This window comes from Ovis aries, chromosome 17, assembly GCF_016772045.2.
Source record: "Ovis aries strain OAR_USU_Benz2616 breed Rambouillet chromosome 17, ARS-UI_Ramb_v3.0, whole genome shotgun sequence".
In the NCBI taxonomy this organism is placed as follows: Eukaryota; Metazoa; Chordata; class Mammalia; order Artiodactyla; family Bovidae; genus Ovis; species Ovis aries.
Genome location: NC_056070.1, coordinates 62240768 through 62263421, shown reverse-complemented (window position 1 = coordinate 62263421; position 22654 = coordinate 62240768). Strand labels below are relative to the sequence as shown.

The 22654-nt window shown below is 37.4% G+C and overlaps 1 protein-coding gene across 4 annotated transcripts in view; it reads right to left on the bottom strand.

Moving 5' to 3' along the window:
• NAA25 (N-alpha-acetyltransferase 25, NatB auxiliary subunit) overlaps nt 1-22654 on the bottom strand; it is a 65325-nt gene that overhangs the window by 11617 nt on the left and 31054 nt on the right. For all 4 annotated transcript variants that reach the window (XM_060401259.1, XM_060401261.1, XM_004017405.6 and 1 more), the window contains exons 12-20: nt 18728-18935; nt 17777-17866; nt 11725-11905; nt 10971-11070; nt 6265-6416; nt 5612-5737; nt 3054-3297; nt 2259-2382; nt 1046-1111 (exon numbers count right to left, since the gene is read on the bottom strand). In XM_060401259.1, coding sequence (XP_060257242.1) covers nt 1046-1111; nt 2259-2382; nt 3054-3297; nt 5612-5737; nt 6265-6416; nt 10971-11070; nt 11725-11905; nt 17777-17866; nt 18728-18935 — 1291 coding nt within the window. The remainder of the gene's footprint in view (nt 1-1045; nt 1112-2258; nt 2383-3053; nt 3298-5611; nt 5738-6264; nt 6417-10970; nt 11071-11724; nt 11906-17776; nt 17867-18727; nt 18936-22654) is intronic.

Here is a 22654-nt window from a genome sequence, read left to right as displayed (position 1 = left end):
GAGCCACCTGGGAAGCCCTATGTTCTTTACCAATTTCATTACTATGAATTTAACCCCAAGGAAATACTCAAATAAGTACCCAAACAATTATGTCCCAAGATATTTATTTCAGCATTGTTACACATAATATATTATGTACTCAGGGTATATAAATAAAACCAGTACATGGATTCAATATTATGGAATATTATGCAGCTCTTAAAACAAATGGGGTGTGGATATAACTGACATGGTAAGAGGTCCAAGATAACAAAAAATAAAGCCAGAAAAGCATGCATTATATCTTTCCCTATATTTTTTTTTAAAAATCACTACTATGTATTTCCATATGCATATGTATGACCGTGCACATTTCTAGAAATACAGACTGCAGAATGTCAACAGCACCTACTTACCTCGGCGGGAATGTGACTGGTAAAGGGGGAAAGACCACACCCATTTGTGTACTGTACTGTTTTACAAAAAGTGTCTACTATTTTTGTAAACAAAACTTTTTAGTTTTTTTTTGTTTTGGACCATGCCATGCATATGCGGGATCTCAGTTCCTCAACCAGAGACTGAACCCACATCCCCTGCATTGAGAGCATGTAGTCTTAACCACTAGAATACAAGGGAAGTAGAAACAAGTCTTTAAAACTACCAATTTTGGACTCTGAGGGAGAAGGAGAGGGTGGGATGATTTGGGAGAATGGCATTGAAACATGTATACTATCATGTAAGAAACGAATCACCAGTCTATGTTGGATACAGGATGCTTGGGGCTGGTGCACAGGGATGATCCAGAGAGATGATATGGGGTGGGAGGTGGGAGGGGGGTTCAGGATCGGGAACTCATGTACACCCGTGGCGGATTCATGTCAATGTATGGCAAAACCAATACAGTATTGTAAAGTAAAATAAAGTAAAAATTAAAATTAAATAAATAAATAAAAATACCAAAAGTGTACATTATTATTTTTCAAAATCTCTTTCAAGTTTCTATTAAAAAATGAGCTGCTGTCAGACAGTCAGATACAATATGGGAATCCACAGTTGGAACACTTACCTTTTAATTGTTCTAGTAAAGACTTAAGGCTATTCTCTACTCGCTCCTGGATCTCCACTGTATCCTCTACAATTGACAAACAATGAAAAACTTTCAATTTGTTTTTTAAATTAAGATAAAGAAGCAAAACCAACACCTGAAAGCATAGGCAAGGACATTTTCTTTTAAGACCCACAGGCACCTAAATTCCATTACTGAGAGAAAGATGAAGGACAGGAAAAGGAAGGAGAAAAGGAAAAGAAAGGTGTTAATCACCTTTCCGCCAAAAGCACTATCTAAAATTCTCTAGGAGGACTAAAAATTTATGTGTTTCAAATACACTAAATGACAGAATCAACAAGCCTTATGATTTGGGAAAAATAAAACAGAAATATACATGATCTATAAGGCATTTGTTATTCTCACTGGGTTGACAGCTTAGGGAAAAAAAAATATGTCTTCTCTACAAAGTTTAGGCCTTCATTTTTAAGTAAAAATTTCAATCTGATACAAACGAACCTATTTATAAAACAGAAATAGACTCACAGACATAGACAACTAATGATTATCAAAGAAGAAGGGGAGTGGAGGAGGGATAAATTAGGAGTTTGGGATCAGCAGATACAAACTACTATTTATAAAATGGATAAATGACAAGGTCCGACTATACAGCACAGGCAACTGTATCTTATCATAAACCCTAATAGAAAAGAATATGAAAATATATACAGATATAACTGAATTACTCTGCTGTATACCAGAAATTAACATTATAAATCAATGATACTTTGAATTAAAAAAATTTTTTAAATAAATGAGTGAATTAAAAGAATTCAATTTGAAATCCAACGATATTTCAACAAACCAAGGATTTCTTCAACTTTTGGACCTAAAAAATGATTTGAAATATGGAACGGACTTAAAAAGGTAGGAAAGGGATTGACTGGTATTTAGAGGTGCCTAACCAGGGAAAGTGGGGGAGGGGAGAAAAGGTGGTAGAGAAAATAAAATATGGAACAAACTTAAATTTGTAGAACATTACTTGTAAACAGTTAATCGATTTTCTTATATGTTAATGGAATTTCTTGTATATCAAACCCGACGTTCCAGAACAGCTCCCAGCTTCCACCTCTGCCAAACTTTTCCAAATATGTGAGGTGATAGGTATTTTGTTGCATTCAGTAAGTTTTCAGTGACAAAGATGCCGTAAATATACGTGCAAGTATACACTTACCTAAACCATTGATGTCCAGCTCATAAATATCGCTGACAAGATAAAAAGAGCTGGTCTGACACTGAGAACAGCCAGAATTAAAGAATCCAGCCATTCTGGTAGGTACAGGACCAAGGAAAGGGTACTGGAAAGGAGAAAAAGTGATGTTCTTTAAATCCACTGAATTTTCAATTCATAAAATGAATTCACAAAATGAGAAAACAAGGAACAGTAACTACTGTATAAAAATCTATTTCCATGATTAAATCACAAAGCTTTGATCTGCAAGCTAATAATAACCAAATCATTATGATGAAAACAAAAACACTGCATTAATTTCTTGGTAGGTATTAAAAGTTAATCATCACAAAAAAAACTACTCTGCTTTTCCTCACTATCCAAGTTGGATACTGAGGAAGCCTTTGCAATTCACCAAGTTTAAAAAGTTTTATCTTTTTCCTGTAGATGCCATAAACTGGGACAAAATTCTGTTCTTTAATACTCATGCGTTTAAGTGTTAAGTCACTTTAGTTGTGTCCAATTCTTTGCAACCCCATGGACTGTAGCCCACCAGGCTCCTCTGTCCATGGTATTCTCCAGGCAAGAATACTGGAGTGGGTTGCCTCTTCAAGGGGGTCTTCCCGACCCAGGGATCAAACCTGTGTCTCTTGTGTCTCCTGCACTGGCAGGCGGGTTCTTTACCACTAGCGCCACCTGGGAAGCCCCACTTTACTACTCTCCCAACCCCAACTCCTATTTTCAAAAAGACAGTCACAGGTTTTTGCAGCTTTGATTGTAAATAAACACTGATGATACCTGAATGTCCTTCTCAATAAACCGCTTTCCCGTCTCCAGGGCCACCTCCAGCTGTTGAAGGAGCAAACGGAGAATGTCAATCCGGGAGGACACTCCATTCTCAGTGGTCTTCTCTGAGTTCTTGGGCCCGACAGAGTGGTTAAGACTTGGAAGTCCACTGATTAGCCTCAACGTTAAGGAACGGATTCTTAACCACATTGTCTCCTCCTCCAGGGAAAGTTTCTTATGTTCTTCAGAAACATCCCTTAAAAAGAAACATTCCCAAACCATCCAATTTATTCATGTCAACTTTAAATCTTTTAAGGTTCACTTTCATTAGTCAAGATGACTTTGAACGATCCCAGCTTTCATTTAATAGCTGAATGATCTTGGACAAACCAAAACAGTCCAAGTCACCACCTTGGTATCCATAAAATGGAAAGATAACCTATCTAACAAGCCATTTTTCCCTTACATGAGACTGGTTTTTCTGATGATAAAATACATAGTATAAAAAATTCAAACAACACCGATATAAAAAATACTAAAAAATGGCAGGAAAATGGGCCCCAATAGCCTAAGAATCCAAAATATTAACATGCTTGGAATAGATCTTTTCATACTTTTACAATATAGATGTACAAAAAATGAACTACAAATATTTATATATTTTAAACAAATGAAATGGGTTCACAGTAGTGATTATACTGTTTTGTAAACTGCATCTTTTTATGACAGTCTGTACAAAAAAGAGTTAACCTAGTAAGCCTGGGGCTATTATCTTTACTAAGAAAGGCCTGCTTGCAGTGGTTGGCCCCTGGCTGAGGTCTGGGAACCCAGTGTGCCAACCATTCCCTAAATAATCAGTAGCTCACTGTGCCTAGACTGTTCACACAATCATGTGGTTTAGGGTGAACAGCGCTTTCCTTCTGGGAGTCTGAAATGTTGGTACATGCTACACAGTGGGTGCCTACATAACCAGTTGATAAAAACCTAGGGCACCAAGTTGTTAACGGGCTTCTCTGGGCAGAAATACTGCACACACGTTACTTCATTTTCCGCTGCTCAAGAAAGGAGCATGCCCAGCGTGTTCCTTCATAGGAGGAAGAGAACACTGGGTCTGTGCACAGGGTTCGCCACAGACCACCTGAATCTCTTTCCCTTGCTGGTTCCTTTTGTTACAAAAGACCTTAGCTGTGAGTCCAACTACATGCAGAGTCCCAAGAGTCCTGGCAAGACACTGAATCACAGCATATTCAGAACTACCTCATGCACATGTCTCTGCAACTTCTTAGTTTCCACTTTCCTAGAAGTGAAAGTGAAAATCACTCAGTCATATCTTGCAACACAGTCCATGGAATTCTCCAGGCCAGAATACTGGAGTGGGTAGCCTTTTCCTTCTGCAAGGGATCTCCCCAACCCAGGGATCAAACCCAGGTCTCCCACATTGCAGGTGAATTTTTTACCAGCTGAGCCACAAGTTGGTACACAGTCTTTTCAATCTTGATATGTATCACTAAAATTCCCTACAGGAAAGTTATATAAAGTTTTACTGCCACGTAAATGCACAATAGTCATTCTCCCATAACCCTGCTGAGAACAAAGATTAATCTTTTTTTATCCAATAGGTTAAATCTTTGTCTGATAGGTTAAAATACAAATATAGATATAAAGTGCATTTCTTCGAAATTCCTGTTAAACCCTTTGTTCCACTTGTTTTTTCAGTTATCTGCTTCTTACTGATTTATTGAGTTCCCTATATATGTGAAGGACATTAATATATATGAAGAAAGTTAATAATTTACCAGATACCTCTAGAACCTGTTAACAAATTCACTTCTATATAGCAAGTTAATATTTACAGGGGTCAAATCCTTCGTTTCCAGATCTGAAACAATGCTAAGGAAGGCTTTCTCAACTTTTTAAAGATATTTTTTATATTTTCTTCTAGAATTTCTAAGTTTTAACATAAAATCTTTAATCCATCTATAACTTGTTTTCATGTTATGGTGTGAAAGAGGAACTTTTAGATTAGCCAGTAATTTCAACATAGGGGTGAGGTTTATTTTCTTCCTTTGGCTTACCTGTATTTTCTGATCTCTACAATATACATGTTATTGTATGACATAATTATATATATGTATGTATTATATATTATATATATATTTAAATAATATATTCTATATTATATATATTTAATATATTAAAATATATTAATATTTATATTTTATATATTGTTATTTATGACATTTTATATATATTAAAATATATTAATATATATTTGTATATTATATATATTATATACATGTTATTGTATGACATAATTATATATATTTATATACATATAACTCTTAAATTCATCCTAGTTCTATTTTTTTTTGATTCAGCTTGCCAATATTTTATTGAGTGTTTTTACATCTGTATTCATAGGGAATATTGGCACCTAGTTTTTTGTTTTTGTGTTTTTATTTATTTTAATTGGAGGCTAATTACTTTACAATATTATAGTGGTTTTTGCCATACATTAACATCATCCTTATTCTTTAAAAATAAATTTCTTGGGGTTAAATTCCAGTTACCTGTCTTTTGGATCCCAGCTAAAGAAAACATTTAAGTCTCTGTTGTCTCGCAAGGCTTCCCATGGAATGTCATCTTCTTCTGGCCGAAGATTCATTGACTTTATACTTTCTGCTAAGCTGGTTGATCTGGGATATAGAAATTTTATTTAAGTATTATTCAATAGTAAAATAGTCATGAAAACATACTAGCCAGGACTTTGTTTTACTAGAGAGAAAAGGAAAGGGTGAAGAAAGGAAGGCTTTACTATTAAGAAGTAAAAGCTTATATAACACGAAATAGAACCAAGCATTGATCATACTGGCCTGCTACACAGCTAGAGAAAGGCATCTGAAAGCCCAACCAAAATAAAACTCATCAGCATTAACTCCCAAAATCTCATGTCTGTGGGGTATGGGGAACTTTGTAAACACAACATGGACCAGGGACAATGACCATGGTCCAGCTGGCTTCTGTGTGGAACCTGGGATGGTGCTGACAATACTCGATCACTTCCCATGACAGGCACTTTCTCCTTACTTCCCTTTTCCCTCCTACTCCCACCGCCTCATTTTTCTTTAGCTTAAGCCCACTAATGACACCCATGAGCCCATTAATCGCTCTCAGCATCTGATCTAATCCCTTAGTCCCTTACTAGTTCTCATGCAATACTTACATATTTGCTTCAAGTAGAAGGTCTAACAACATCCGCTCAGTACGGACTTGTGCAAAATGAAGAGAATTATTCAGCCTGTTCCTAAAAGCGATAAACTCTGGGATCTTCTCAAATGCACCATATTTGTAAGCTTGAATAATATATTCTGAGGTCTGGGGGAGGAAAGACATCACCTTGGTATAAATATTTCACATGTCAGTCAATGAAGACAAACCTTGCAAGACAAAACAAAACACTCAAACTAAAATTAAGATGTTGAAACTAATCTTGAAAGTTTCTGGTCACCAAGCAGAATACCAGCTTTTAAAAATGTTATTTTTCTTCTATCATATACTGGAGTCAAATGTCTTCTTCACTAGTATTATTATTAATAATACTTAGCCACTGCTACCACCACACAGACTTCCTCCTAGGAGTTGTGCCTTTCATTTAAACAGGACTGAAAGTTTCGTTATACACATCAGTCGAAATTTTGATTAGTGCCATAGTGGAAGGAATGTTACTCCATATTTTTCTGCATCTAAGATACACTTTCTTTTATACCAAAACACCAGTATAATATAACCATCCCACTACCATCAGAAGTAAAAAGTACTCTCCTTCAGAAAAAATGACAGGCTGCCTGTTGGTTTTGTTTACTTCTGAATAAGCACAGGATATACGTGCATTGCATCAAGATAGAATTCATCAAACAAAAGACCTAAAAAAATTCATGTCATAATCCATTCTGAAGACAGAAAATTCAAAAACCAGTTACCAGTCCATCCAAACTACTATGCTAGAAATGCCATAAACAGGTAAATAAAGGGAACACTCAACACATGTACTTTAATTAGATTAATACATATATACAGATGAAACATGAACAGAGGCAAGATAAAGAATACTAAACAGAAATTCTGGCACAACAGAAGGAAATCTCAGGGAAGAACTTCATGGGTATGGGCCTTTGCCATCAGGATCAGAAGTCAGAAGAACACCCTTTCGGGCTAAGGAAAGTATTAAGCTCAAAGCTGATGTCTGCCCCAAAGATCCTTTACAGAAAAGCTAGTCTTTTTGCACAGCCTCAGTCAGTTCTGTCCCCATCTCCATTATGACCGAGTCATTTGCCCAATAGGAAAATAGGCCAATAGTCAACAACATACCCTCTGATACACAGCCTCGCAGGGTTCATTTCAGGCCGCGGGATTGCGCCACGGGCGCTAATTCAACTGCATTCGATGCGGCTTTTAAACCCCCATGGGACACCTCGGCGAGCTGTTTGCCTGCAGTATCTGGAGAAATTAAAGACGGACGGACACAAGAAAATTAAAAAGATTACTTGTGATCCTGCAGGTTTAAAGAAGGACTATCTGAGAAAGCTCAAGTGTACCTTCTAGCCTGATTGACAGTGATACACCCAATCAAGGAGAGGCCAGGATACCCTAAACACATATGCCTATCCAATGGCCTCCTGGCTTGGAAAAGCCAGGTTTAACATCAGCCCTTGCAATAGGACCTTATAGTTTGGGGGGAGGTGGGGGCTGGGAGGGGAAAGGCAGCTGGTTAGGAACATATGATCCAGAGACTAATCAGGATAGAGATTTTATTTTGGCGATTCCAATCAAATTTATTAATTACAGTTGCAAAATACACTGTGATTAAAGGAAAGAACTCAGCCTTACCGAGTGCAAAGGAAGTTTTTAATTCCTGAGTGGGCCATGGAATACCACTTAAAAAAAAAAAGGCAAGAGAATAAGAGGCCACAAAAAGGGAATGCAGTCCTTTAACTAAGCGTAATCAGAGTTCTCTGGCTTCTGTTTTTGAGATAGTCCTCCTTTAATACTGCAGCGTAGTATCCCTGCAGAGCTAGGAAAGGGCCTGGGCAGCTACCAACAGGACAAAAACTGAGGAAGTACTACGCTTTGAAGCAACAAGGCCTTATTGGAACTGCAGGCAAAACTGGAAGCCACGGGTACTTTAAAGACTTCTGAATATCACAGAATGTTGTCTGTACCCATTTCTATTCATTTATGCACCAATGAGGCTATTTGGATCCCATATGGATGCCTGAAATGAACCCTGGTCACTGTGAAAATTAGTAGAATATTAATACATGGACATTAAATCCCTGAATGATGATCTCTGTGAATACCTAAAACAGAGACTTTTAAAGGCAATTTTTTAAAAGTATGAACATGTACGTTACTTCTGGAGATATGTGAATATAAGCTCTTAATTCTTGTATTATAAAAATCTACTCCAGATAAGATGACGGTAGACAATGACCTTTCCAAAAAGAAAATCCCTATGTAGATTTCCAAATAGAACTTTCAATCCCACAGCACAAAGCCTTACAAAGCAGATCTTCCAGGATTTTAAGGAGCAGGTGTTCTTTCAAAGAACAAACTGGGAACTGAAATGTATCAGTCACTCAAGCAAAAAATCATCTGAGGATGCCAAAAACTACTGAGCATAAAAGATGTAGAACACAGAGCTTTAGCTTCCCAGAGAGGTATTTCTAACACTGTCAGGAGGTTTAACACAGACAGTACAACACTACAACCATGACCTTTCTTAACTTCAGACTCCTAAAGGGAACAGTCCACACCACAGTCTCCATTTTCCTATTCTGGGACTTGGCCTAGGCAGTACAGTTTAAGGTGTTTGCCTTGCTGTATCGTGCCTTGCTTTTAGCCCCAGGACCTAGTCGTCACCTTCTCCTCCCCCTCAGTTATATACTTTAATGTGATTAAATAGCTGTTTTCCCTAGTTAGTAATAATACAAATAAATTTCAAGTGGAGTTCTAGTCCCAGATTCATAAATGCTTTACTTTTATCGTCTTCAGCATCTCATATATTCAGGTGAATTAGTCACTCCTGCCACACATGACCATCGGCAAAATACCAAACAAAGATACCAAAAGCCACTGAGGACAATGTGCTGTCTCAAATCACTCCTGGAGATCTCCTTTCCCTATTACAGTACTTTCAGTTGGGTTGTTTTATGTGTGAGTATATTGTTTTCAGAACATTTCTTCAGGTAAAATGTATTTTGTGGGGGAAAATATTAAAGATTAATTTTTATTAGCATAAAATAATGTGCCTTTATTGACCAATTCATGAACAAATATAGTTCCTCTAGAATGCTGGATGTTTGAAAACTGGACAAAAACCAAACTCCAGACTTGGATTAATCCCTTAATTAACCCCCCACTCCCACAGCAAAGCTATTTGAGAAACAAAACTTTGAAAAGGATTCTTCAGGATATCAAATGTTTATTTAACCTTTCCCTTAGAAACACAGTAATGAGAGTCAGAATGAGATTTGAAATATACTCTTCTTTGGAGTTTTTCCTCAGGTAGTGAAACAGAGAATGGCAAGCATAGACATTTGAATACACAGTGAAAACTCGCAGATTTATAATTTGACTGCCCACTCATGCTAGGAGAATTTAGAACCAAGGTCCTAGAGATTCCATTCTGACCCTAAAGCTAGGTCAGCAGCTTCTGAACAATATATTTAAATGCAGGTGCCTACTTCTGTCTCTCCCCAATCAGAAGTTAGGGCACAGAATGAGATCTGAACAGACACAATCACTGTTGGGAAGTGGAGTCATGGGGAAGAGGGATAGAGCTTAAAAGTCAACTGATGATGCAAAGATTGCCACTCTGTGCTACACCTGCCCTCTAGGCCATGCCTTGAAGTGTGGCAGAATTTAATTATCACAAGCTGAGAGCAACAAACCTGTATTCCAGTGGTTAGAAATGCTTCTGTCCTATGCCCGCTTCCTGTTTAATATACACATGAAGGTGTGGCAGTCATAGTTACAAAAGGGCTTTAAAAAAAAATCTTCATGAGTGTTGGCCAAGAAGAACCTCAGAAACCAGCTTCCTTGTTGCTGTTTCTTAGTTGCTATTAGACCATGAAAATGGAACACTGTGGGCAGACACCAGGCATGGCCAGATTCCAGGTGGTGAGTCTTAGAAGCACACGAGAAGTAAGCAGGTAGTGGCCACTGCTGAGGCGTGTCTTTTCTCCACGTATGTTCCTGAGTGGTTCTGCATACTTCGACTTAGTAGAGACCATATGGCTTTCCCACAAAAGCTTCTGCTTAACTGACAAGTGGAGACAACATCTGCTTGCAGTGAAAAATATGGTGCAAATCCCATCCTTTCATTATGGCACATAAAAACTCTATCTTATTTATCGTCACTTTAAAATACAAATTATTGACTTAAGTTTCTTAAAATGTCCTTCAAATGGTTAATTTTATAACTGAAGAAAAGGTAAGTGTACTCTCTGTGATAATGAGTACAGTTGCCATAAACTTCAGAAATCCATAAAATAGAGAACAAATGCTATTATAAAATCATATTTGGCATCCCAGTCTATAAACTCTTATGGGCTATTTCTTATACCCTTAGAAAGTCTCTTAGGGATTAAAAGACAGACCTAATAGGCACTTCCTATTCTGTTAATAACCAGTTTTTATATGCACTTGCAAGGATTCTATTTAACACACCCGTTCTAACAACCACAGATAACTCTCTACCTCTGCGTACCAGCCTTCGGCCAGGAAGATATGGCCTAAGGCGCTGGCAAGTACAATGGTGCGCCCTCATGTGTGCATCTGTGACTTGAAGAAGATGTTCTCTGGGTCATGTGCATTCACCGGACCAAGACCACATTAAAACAACAAAAAAGAAATGTTGTTTTCACTTACATCTTTCTGGTTGGAGTGGAAAAACCTGAGTGCGAAGTTACACGATTGGGATGCAGCAGCATACTGACCTAGGGATCCGGCGTATCGGGTCAAAAGATAACTAGGTCGGAAGGAAAAAAAAAATGTTATACCCATCCAGCTCTAGTATCAAATACTGCACTTCAAATTACTACCCACCTCTAGTATCAAATACTACACTTCAAATTATGCAAATAGCTAGGGCATAAGAAAAGTTTAAAAAATTGTGCCAAAGAAATGATGTAATTCACAGAATCAAATTAAAAAAAAAAACAGCGAAGTTAATTCAGTTTTATACAATGCTGTCTTCCTAAAACAGCTCTATGGGACATAGAGAAAATACCCTTGATTCACGACAAAGAACAATCAAAATACAAATTCAAAGGATCTCTGAGATCAATGCATAATGTATAAGTCTCAAACTCAACTGCAAGGCAGAAGTAGACTTCAAAACAATGTGTGCTAAGGAAAAAGAGTTCAAAGTATGTTAACTGTTCTTTTGAAACTGAGGAAAAAATTTTTTAACTATTTCTAAATTGTACAAATTTAAAATTACCACAAAATGCTGAAAGATATAAAAATCTGCTTTGCAATGGGTCATACATAACAGGCGATTATTTAATCTACAAAACATAACACAGGAACAACGTTTCTGCTAAAATTAAAATACTGGAGTTCCATGTACGAGGACTCCACCCTGCTGGGCTGCTCATTATTCAGAGTATATACTACCAACCCAATGGTGTCATGCTGGATATGCTTAGCATCAAGGCTGGAGTACAGATCCACCACTGGTTCAAACGCCCCCAGCATACAGTAGATTCGAACAAGCAGCAATTTGAATTGAGCATTGGAAGGGCTGTGAGTTAGTCCCTCTTCCAACAAAGTCAGGGCCTGCCACACAGCGGTCTCATCACCTAGAACCAAAATATAATAGCATTATCCAGTTTTTGACAGCAAATGAGGGTTCTCAAAAATAAAAAACAAAAACTTAGTAATATCATCCCCTCCACTAACTATTTTAAGGATTAGGCTGGGTGGCATAGAACAAATTTTAGATACAAACCTGAAAGCAAAATAGGGAATTTCCCTGAATAGACAGTCCCTCAATAGTTATCTCAGTTCTTAACTGAGGTAAGATCTGCAAAAACGATGCAACTTTAACTTGCTGGGTCTTAAAGAGAAGTTTGGAATCTCACAGAATCATAGATTCTGAGAAGAGATGGACTTTGAAGGAGAACTGGAATCCACCAACCTTCCCAGTACAGGGTTTCCTCTATAAAACCCCAGACAGATGCTTTCTCTAGACATCATTTTTCTTCCACATGTAACTCTACTGTCAACTAATATTTGAAAAAAAAACTGCCCTCTAATAATTAAACTAAAATGATACACTTTTTCTGGAGTACCAAAATTCAAAAAGTTACACACATCAATATTCTTAATGGGTAAGTAATTTCTCTTTTATGAAATTATCTAAAGAAAATAATATGAAATGCAGATAAAGTTTTACATACAAGGACATCTACTGTACTAATAAGAGAGGAACAGTAAACTATAGTTATACCCACACAGGGAAATATCATACAGCCACTTGACATTAACAAGGAATTTTTAATCGCCAAAAAAAAAAAAAAAAACGAACAGTAATGACCAGTAAAAAATACAGAATTCAAATGAGTATGAAGAGTTCATCTCAAGTATATAAAGCATTCACAAACAGAGAAGGAAATATGCAAAAAATGTTAGTATCTTTAGGAAGCTGGAAAATTGAGATTAAAATATACCATTTTCCATTTACTTTTGTTTAGGAAAAAAATGTCTAAAATGGAAAGCTTCTAACACTGAGCTTCTGAGATTATATCTTATATGCTTTTTCCCAAGAGAAAAGAAATAAAATATAACCAAAAATTGGGGTTTTAAATAAATATCATCTATAATCCTACCCAAACTATGTAAACTACCCAAGATCTACTCAAACTACCACTATGATTAATGTATTGCTTTTGAACTATAATTACTTTTACACAGTAGTAATCACTGCATACATCCAATTTTGTGTTTTCTCATGTGGCTAACTGGTCTTCACAATTGTAATTTTATTTAATTCAACACTCAGTAACCTAAACTCTGCAGTAACACTAGATATAAGACCCAGAGACGCGTAGGTGGTTGCTGGCTTCAACAGGTTCAGAATTGAGCAGAAGAGACAGTTGTACAATTACAGAAAAATTTTTTAAGTCCAATGTTATTCAAGGATAACCATAAGAATTTAACTTCTTTTTTTTAAATAATCTCTTTTAAATGGAAACAAAATTTGAAGTAAATAGCACACTTCTGAACTATTACACCCAACATTATGAAGACATTTATCAACCTATTTTATTTTGCAAAATATAGAATATAACTACAACTCTATGCAAATTCTTCACCAAATCAAAGAACATCAAGGGTTGATGAGGATCTTGGGGACAAAATTTTTCTAATTAATTTTTATAATATAACAAAAAGGTATAAAATATATTAAGTTCTGAGGATATAATGTATAGCACGGTGACTACAGTTAACAAGATCAGTCCTGGGTGTTCTTTGGAAGGAATGATGCTAAAGCTAAAACTCCAGTACTTTGGCCACCTCATGCGAAGAGTTGACTCCTTGGAAAACACTCTGATGCTGGGAGGGATTGGGGGCAGGAGAAGGGGACAACAGAGAATGAAATGGCTGGATGGCATCACTGACCCGATGGACGTGAGTTTGGGTGAACTCCGGGAGTTGGTGACGGACAGGGAGGCCTGGCGTGCTGTGATTCATGGGGTCACAAAGAGTTGGACACGACTGACCGACTGCACTGAACTGAACTGAAGAGAGTACATGCTCATCACAAGGGGAGTAGCTATGGGAGGGGATGAACTGTAACTAAACTCACTGTGGTAATCATTTTGCAACACATTATCATATAATATACCTTAAACTAACATAATGTAATTTATCTATTATATCCCAGTGAAAATAGAGAGGGGGAAAAATTATATCCTTCATGCCTCATTTCATTCCCGTAGCAGAATCATAAAGTCTTTATTGAGTTTGTTACAATATTGCTTCTGTTTTTATATTTTGGTTTATTTGGTCCCATGTATGTGGTATCTTAGCTCCCTGACTAGGAATCCAACCTGCATCCCCTACATTAGGTGAAGTCTTAACCACTGGACCACCAGGGAAGTCCCTGAATAAGTGTTTGAGAGCATCATCAATTTAATCTTAAAGTGCTCTTCTTAATCCTTTCACATTCAAAGCAGTCTCTCTAGACATCCTCCCAATTTTCTGTACATTTCTTTTGTTTTTTAATCTATTTATGTATTTGACCATGCCAGGTCTTAGTTGCGATATGCAGGATCTTTGGTATCGGTTATGATATGTAGGATCTTCTAGTTGCGGCGTGTGGGATCTAGTTCCTTGACCAGGGATCAAACCCAGGTCCCCTGCATTGGGAACGTGGAGTCTTAGCCACTGGGCCACCAGGGAAGTCCCTCTATAACATTTCTAATTTTTATCAGCTCCACCTTGAACAGTCACTATGTCTACAACTGGAACATTCAGCATTACTTCTGTTGACTTCAAGAAACCAAAAAAAGAAAAAAGAATAAAATGAAAATCCTAAAAAACAGTAAGAAAGAAACCTTGCATCTATAATATCTGTAACTTTCCATGTATTTGCACTGTATGATTTTAGGACAACCTACCTTCTTTATTTCTCTGCTCCATATTTCCCTCATTTGTAAAACTGTAACAACCTTAACTGTATTGTTAACAAGGTTTAAAACATGCAAAGATGGGCTCAATAAATGACAGAAATGGTATGGACCTAACAGAAGCAGAAGATATTAAGAAGAGGTGGCAAGAATACACAGAAGAACTGTACAAAAGAGATCTTCACCACCAAGATAATCACAATGGTGTGATCACTCACCTAGAGCCAGACATCCTGGAATGTGAAGTCAAGTGGGCCTTAGAAAGCATCACTACGGACAAAGCTAGTGGAGGTGATGGAATTCCAGTTGAGCTATCTTAAATCCTGAAAGATGATGCTGTGAAAGTGCTGCACTCAATATGCCAGCAAATCTGGAAAACTCAGCAGTGGCCACAGGACTGGAACAGGTCAGTTTTCATCCAATCCCAAAGAAAGGCAATGCCAAAGAATGCTTAAACTACCGCACAATTGCACTCATCTCACACGCTAATAAAGTAATGCTCAAAATTCTCCAAGCCAGGCTTCAGCGATACATGAACCTTGAACTCTCTGATGTTCAAGCTGGTTTTAGAAAAGGAAGAGGAACCAGAAATCAAATTGCCAACATCCGCTGGATCATCGAAAAAGCAAGAGTTATAGAAAGACATCTATTTCTGCTTTATTGACTATGCCAAAGCCTTTGACTGTGTGGATCACAATACACTATGGAAAATTCTGAAAGAGATGGGAATACAGACCACCTGACCTGCCTCTTGAGAAACTTATATGCAGGTCAGGAAGCTACAGTTAGAAGTGGACATGGAACAACAGACCAGTTCCAAATAGGAAAAGGAGTACGTCAAGGCTGTATATTGTCACTCTGCTTATTTAACTTCTATGCAGAGTACATCATGAGAAATGCTGGGCTGGAGGAAGCACAAACTGGAATCAAGACTGCTGGGAAGAATACCAATAACCTCAGATATGCAAATGACACCACCCTTATGGCAGAAAGTGAAGAGGAACTAAAAAGCCTCTTGATGAAAATGAAAGAAGAGAGCGAAAAAGTTGGCTTAAAGTTCAACATTCAGAAAACGAAGATCATGGCATCTGGTCCCATCACTGCATGGGAAATAGATGGGAAACAGTGTCAGACTTTATTTTTGGGGCCTCCAAAATCACTCCAGATGGTGATTGTAGCCATGAAATTAAAAATGCTTACTCCTTGGAAGGAAAGTTATGACCAACCTAGATAGTATATTCAAAAGCAGAGACATTACTTTGCCAACAAAGGTCCATCTGGTCAAGGCTATGGTTTTTCCAGTGGTCATGTATGGATGTGAGAGTTGGGCTGTAAAGAAAGCTGAGCGCCGAAGAATTGATGCTTTTGAACTGTGGTGTTAGAGAAGACTCTTGAGAGTCCCTTGGATTGCAAGGAGATCCAACCAGTCTATCCTAAAGGAGATCAGCCCTGGGTGTTCTTTGGAAGGAATGATGCTAAAGCTGAAACTCCAGTACTTTGGCCACCTCATGCGAAGAGTTGACTCCTTGGAAAAAAGACTCTGATGCTGGGAGGGATTGGGGGCAGGAGAAGGGGACGACAGAGGATGAGATAGCTGGATGGCATCACCGACTCGATGGATGTGAATTTGAGTGAACTCTGGGAGTTGGTGGTGGACAGGGAGGCCTGGTGTGCTGCGATTCATGGGGTCACGAAGAGTCAGACATGACTGAGCAACTGAACTGAACTGAATTCATATAAAGTACTTTCAAGTGCCTGATGATCAATAAGTGTCAAGTGTTATTATTATTATATGGTCAGATATCTTGCTCGAAAACCAAGAGATTAGGAAAACCATGTCATTATGAGAAAGAACAGATGCTACAAATAAGTGGGGAAGGGTATCTGAGTAAAGATCAAATTACTAAGTAATCAGTTCATTATGGTTTTTACATTAATATGACTTTTACAGCTCTATGCAACCTCCTGAATCTGGGGCTTCTGATATCAAGTACTCTGATGAAAAGAATTTCCTCCCCACCTCCGGTAGAACACAGTAAAACAAGCAGCAGCATATGGGTATATACAATGTCCTACAAAAGTTCAGAAGGGGCATAAAATCTGCAATGAGAAAGGGATGAAATCAAGACACACTTCTCAGAGGCACTCTTTGATTAAAAGTTAGATGAAGGAGGTGATACAGTTATTTCAAAGAGAGGCAACATGATGTTCAATGACAGAAACAGCAACAACAAAGAAGTAGATTTAGGGCTTTAAGTACTTAAGAATCTGGAGATGCAGGCAGAAGCTAGATTAGAGAGCACTGTAAACCATCCTAAGAAGGCTGACCTTTATCCTCAAGAAAATAGGGCATCTCTGAAGGATTTTAAGCATGAGGAGGACATCAAAATTGAGTGCTTGGTGAAATGACCCACAAGCGCAGGACTGTGTCTGCACACACCATTGTCTCATCAGCCCTGTTTCTTCTGCAGTTTATTTTCATTAATAATAATGCAATAAGTAGCTATTTTTTCTCAAAAACTGCTAATAAGAGAAAACATCAGAGTATGAGACTTAAAAGAAAAGGCTGAATCATCAGCTGAATCCTTCTTCTCTTGCTCAATGAGTCATGATGTTTCCTTTACCATGTAGTCTTATTTTTGTCTTAAATGGGTTAATCTGAACTATATTCCAAAAAAAGGTATATGCCCGTGTATATAATTTTAAATGAACAAAAATGGCTATTTCATTCCATGGATTCATACATCTATCTCTAAACCAGTTTCCCTGCATTTTAATTATTGTAACTTTGCAATAGGTTGTTTACTCACTATTCAGAAACATTTTAAAACAGAACAGATATCCACTGATTTAAGATTATCCTAAATATACAGAGGATACTTGGAGACTTGGGTTCTTCTAGAAGCACCCTGGAGAGAGGCAAGAAGAAAAACCTAAAAGCATAAATCAAAGTCTTGGATTATGTAATTAGTTTAAGGATTTATAATCAATAAAAACAAAGAGTAAAAATAAAGTTAGACTGAAATCACTGGTTTTTACCTGTTTCTCTCCAGACATCAATAAGCACATGGACAGCAAGGAGACAGTAATAGTCTGAAAATTGCAATTCGGTTTTCAAACAGGATTTCCCTATAGGGGAAAAAAAATCATATCTGTATTTTAAGATTTGTTCAATGATTATTGTCCCCAAAGAGCTATGTAAAGCTAGAAAACGACAGCAGGAAGAAGGGTAAAAGAAACTATTAAGAATAAAGTAAATACCAGAAGAAAATATAAGCCATGAATTAAAAGAGTCAAAAAAAGGTGAAACTACACTCAGCTGGAGCAAAAGGCTTTCAGAACAGAGGTGATACTCCAAATAGTTCCAAAAGGACTATGTGAAAGGTTGTGAAAGGTTTCAAGAGAAGGAAAGAACAGACATCAAGAGCCATGTATAACTAATAAAATATGCTCATTACCTCACCTAATTTTTTAGAATACAGTTAGAGAAATACTAATATCATCCACTTAGATAATTTAATTTATATTTTATCACACAATCTAAATAATTCAAACATCATCTACTTCTAAACTAAATATATACCTCACAATTTACAACATTCTTTTTGTTCATTTACACAGTCTATATATTAAGAATACTAAGGCCTACAAGCAGAAAATGTGACAATTATCATAAACTCTGCAACTCATCTGAGTCCCAATGTGATGAAAAGTGGGCTCACCAGCTCAAGAAGAACATGGGATCTGGGGGCCTATCAAATTTTTTTAAAACTCCAAGCTCAAGAAAGGCTTTGCATTTTATTACTTGGATAGAGTTCCCACTTGATAAAATATTTTTCCTGCCAAAAGCATTAAAATAGCGTGCTATGAGCAATTAGCCTCCAATTAAAAAAAGAAAGTATACAGACATTAAGAAAAAAAAACAACAAAACTTGACTTCTAAGTCTTAGCAGAGCAGGGAACTACTGAACACTTTGAAAGGTTGCTCACCAAATTCCAGTCCATGCTGGTACCTTAACATCAGTTCTCTGACCACACTCAGCTTCTGGTTCTTATCCATCGTGTGGTACAAGCCAAGTAACCTCGTCAGCTGCACCACACACAAATGTCGCTGCAGAGCTCTGATGTCGGCGGGCAGCGCCAGCTTATCCTCTGTTGGTGTTGACAAAGGAACCACTCCGAGTAACTGATTAATGAACTGCAAAGTTGGAAAAAAAAAAAAAAAAGTACAGGTCTGAAAATGGAACTCATCTTTAGTAGGTCACAATTAACAAATACTGAAATGGTCTAGAAAAAGACATCAAGGAGAAATACAAATTAAAGTCCCATTTTCTGTCTACCAAAATTGCCAACAAAACACTTCTAACAGCACACTTGCTGGTGAAACTCCAGCAAAACAGGCACATGTGAAACATTCACTGCTGGTCAAAAGTGTTAATGCTAACACCATGCAGTATAAGCATTAAAAGATGAAAAGACCTGTGAAAATGTTTCTTAAATCATAACACATTAACATAATATACAATGTAGCAATGAAAAAGTTTATTTAGGAAGACTGTAAAAAAGAACAATTACCCTAAAACAAATACTCTATTATACTACAAATAAATTCTTAAAGGAAACACTATATACTGAAGGGAATGTCAATAGCCTTAAATTGTTTTTTTGATTAAAGCTTTGAGATAATTATAGATTTGCATGAAGTTGTAAGAAATAACACAGATCCTGTGTACCCTTCGCCCAGTTTTTCCAATGGTAACATCTTTTGGGGGGGGCCACACCGTGTGATGTGCAACATCTTAGTTCCCCAACCAGGTATCAAACCTGTGGTCCCCTGCAGTGGAATCAGGGTCCTAACCACTGGACTAGGAAATTCCATCCCTATGGTAGCATCTTGTATTAAAATGTTTTTAATTCTCTAAATATAGAATAAATTTTTAAAAACGTGAGTTCCACAACCAGTTCAGTTGCACTACTGGCAAAAATGAGTTAGAAGACTTAACTGGAAGGGACCCCTACCTTGCAGTCAGGGTACCAGTTTACATGTCACACATGCTTGGATGCTATACTTTGCAGCTGTCAGGATGTGAGAGAATGCTTGAGCAGCACAAATCTGGGGTTCTAAAGGTGTTTATGGAAGAGAAATGCAGCCAAGGGGTCACTATATTTTGTGTCTTCCCTCTATTTTATGATCCAAAATCAATACATTATTTTAAAGGAAAAAAAAGTTCCAACTACACATTTATTAAACATAGGCCATTTTCACTCCCTTCCAAGATCCTATGAAGATGACAGTGAAGAACAAAAAAAGGATTCACCCATAAGGATCTAGAACATGTGAAAAGTGAAGAGATGACAGCAAGTAAAAAGCATTAACAAGATTTCAAAAGATACAAGGCACAAGGGCAGGTGGTAGGTAATAACCAATGTATGGGGTCAAGAATGCTGGAATCCAGTAGTATGCAATGGGGAGGCCACCAATAAACAGCAAGCCTCTTCTAGCTGCGGAGCCTTGGAAGACTCAGAAATTAAAGGCAGGAAGTATGTCTGAAAGCTAAAGTTCTGGTGAAACTTCAACAGGAGAATCTGTTAAATTCTAAAAAGTTAGACCCCTCCCAAGGTCACTGAGTGAATTCTTAAACCCAGCAGAAGTCAGGGTTTTCCTTCACCCCCAGGAGAAGCTGAACCAGAGACACTGTAGACTCAAGGGGAGACTGGAACGGATCTATTAACCTCACATTTCAGACAACCCAGTGAGAGGCGTTTTAAACGTTCATGGTTCTGTCAGACTGATTGGGGTGAAATGAACAAAAAACAAAAACATTAACTCCAAGAAAGAAAGTTGTGTAAAAAAGCTATAATCTCCATATATAAAGTGGCTCAGCTGTGAATATTTAGTCATAAAAATATAAACAGTGAATAATGACTATACTATATTGAGGGGAAAGTAAGAGAAGTAGGATGTTAGAAATGAAATTATTGCTTTCCACAGTAGGATCCCATAGACAGAGGAGTGTGGTGGGCTACAATCCATGGCGTTACAAAGAATCGGACATGACTTAGCAACTAAACCCACACACACAACAGGATACCAACAGATGAAGACTGTAATCATAAAAATAAAGAACTATATGAGTGTAAAATTTAGAAATACAGCATTAAATAACAAAAGAAACAGTTAAGAGTTCAAAGTAATTTGTCTGCACAGAGCTAGAACCAGGGCTGGAGAAGGCAAAGAGCTGCAATTGGTTTTCAAGATAAGCCTTGTAGTACCATTTGACTTCTTCAGTTTTATACATGTAATTTTTAGATGGAAATAAAAATTAAAATTCCTACTTATCATGCAGTTTCACATTTGTCAACTTTGCTTCAATTTCTCTACAATTGTATGAATTTTAACTTTATTATGATCAGATAACCACATCTGTAACAAATACTCTGTGGCATTAGTTTTCATGTTTTTTATTAAATGCCCACCTAATTTTTATTGCCAGCTCTTCCATTCTTATAAGCTATTTCATATTTCTTGTAAACCATTTTATATATCTAGTTATGTTTATTATTAAGGCCTCCCAACAGGTTTTGTCATAAAACAGTATGTTCATTCTCTGTTCTAGACTTTACAGTTTTACTGCTATACAAAAAGCTTCTTTAAAAACTGGAAATATTTTAGTGTTAACTTAAAATCCCAAGACAAAGTAAACAAAATATAAAAATGTCACCAGGGGTGAGACACTTGGGATATCTGAACTGTATGGTCCATTCTTAGGGACCAGTTCCATTTTAGAACGTGTCTCCTAATTCAGCCAGACAGCAGTTCTGTGTGAACCTTACTTCGAGAGTCCACAATCCTCTGACAAACATACTGCTGAGTGGCGGAATTTTTAGCTACTGAAGTCATCCTACATTTAACAAGTTGTGGCAGCATAATTACCCCTCTCAATTAAAAAGTTTACACAGGACTACAAAACTCACTGCAATAGCCTTCAACCCTTTGTCTCACTGAACAATGACCACCTCAACACTGCTGGTATTTCGCTATTTCTAGAAGGTTCCTCCCAGTAGATTATTACTATATGGGGTCACAGAGGTGACCTAAGATTTTCAAACATGTCGGTAAAGTAGAGCTTCTGGTTCTGAAACTGTGCTAGCAAACCTATATGAATCTCAGCTTAATGAGATGTAAGCACTCCTCTAATGCATTCCCATCATTTGATGCTTTAATTTACAAGATGGTAAGCACTATGAAGCATGGTCAACTGTTCCCTACCTTAGCACTCAGCACGTAACATGGGTGACACTTACTGAATGAATCTCTCTCTCCCACATGGTTCTATTTTCTGCTTTAATCCCTCCAATAGCAGGAAACCCACACACTGTGTTTTTAGAGAATTGTGACTATAAAAAAGATCTTTTTCTCACTGAGCCAAATTCTTAATTCCCTGCAACAACTTCTTGCTGGTCCCTGTTCTTATCCCTCTTCTACAGGAGAGCTTTTCAAATTAGGAGAAATAAAGTACTATCAGCACCAGACCAAAAATCTCTCTTCCAATAACCATTTCTCAAAGGTTTTCAAGTATAACCTAGAACCTTCTTTTCTGGATATGTTACAATTTATCTAGAAAACTTCTAAAGCTTAGTCTGAGCTTAATTAACACCACTCCAAGACTAACCTTTTCTAAACCAAAGTGAATGGTGGCAGTCATTTCAGAATCCAACAGAGAACACTGGCTACTTACCAGTTTGAGAAAGCACTGCTCCATCTGCCCTAGATGTGTAACCTCAAGACTGCCAGAGCACTGAGTGCAGGAGGACTAAGGGGAAGGTCACGAGACAAACGCTCAGTCCTCACCACTGCACTCCCACTGAGCTTCATTCATTCCACATGCGGTGACAGAGCCTTCTGGAAGAACAGAC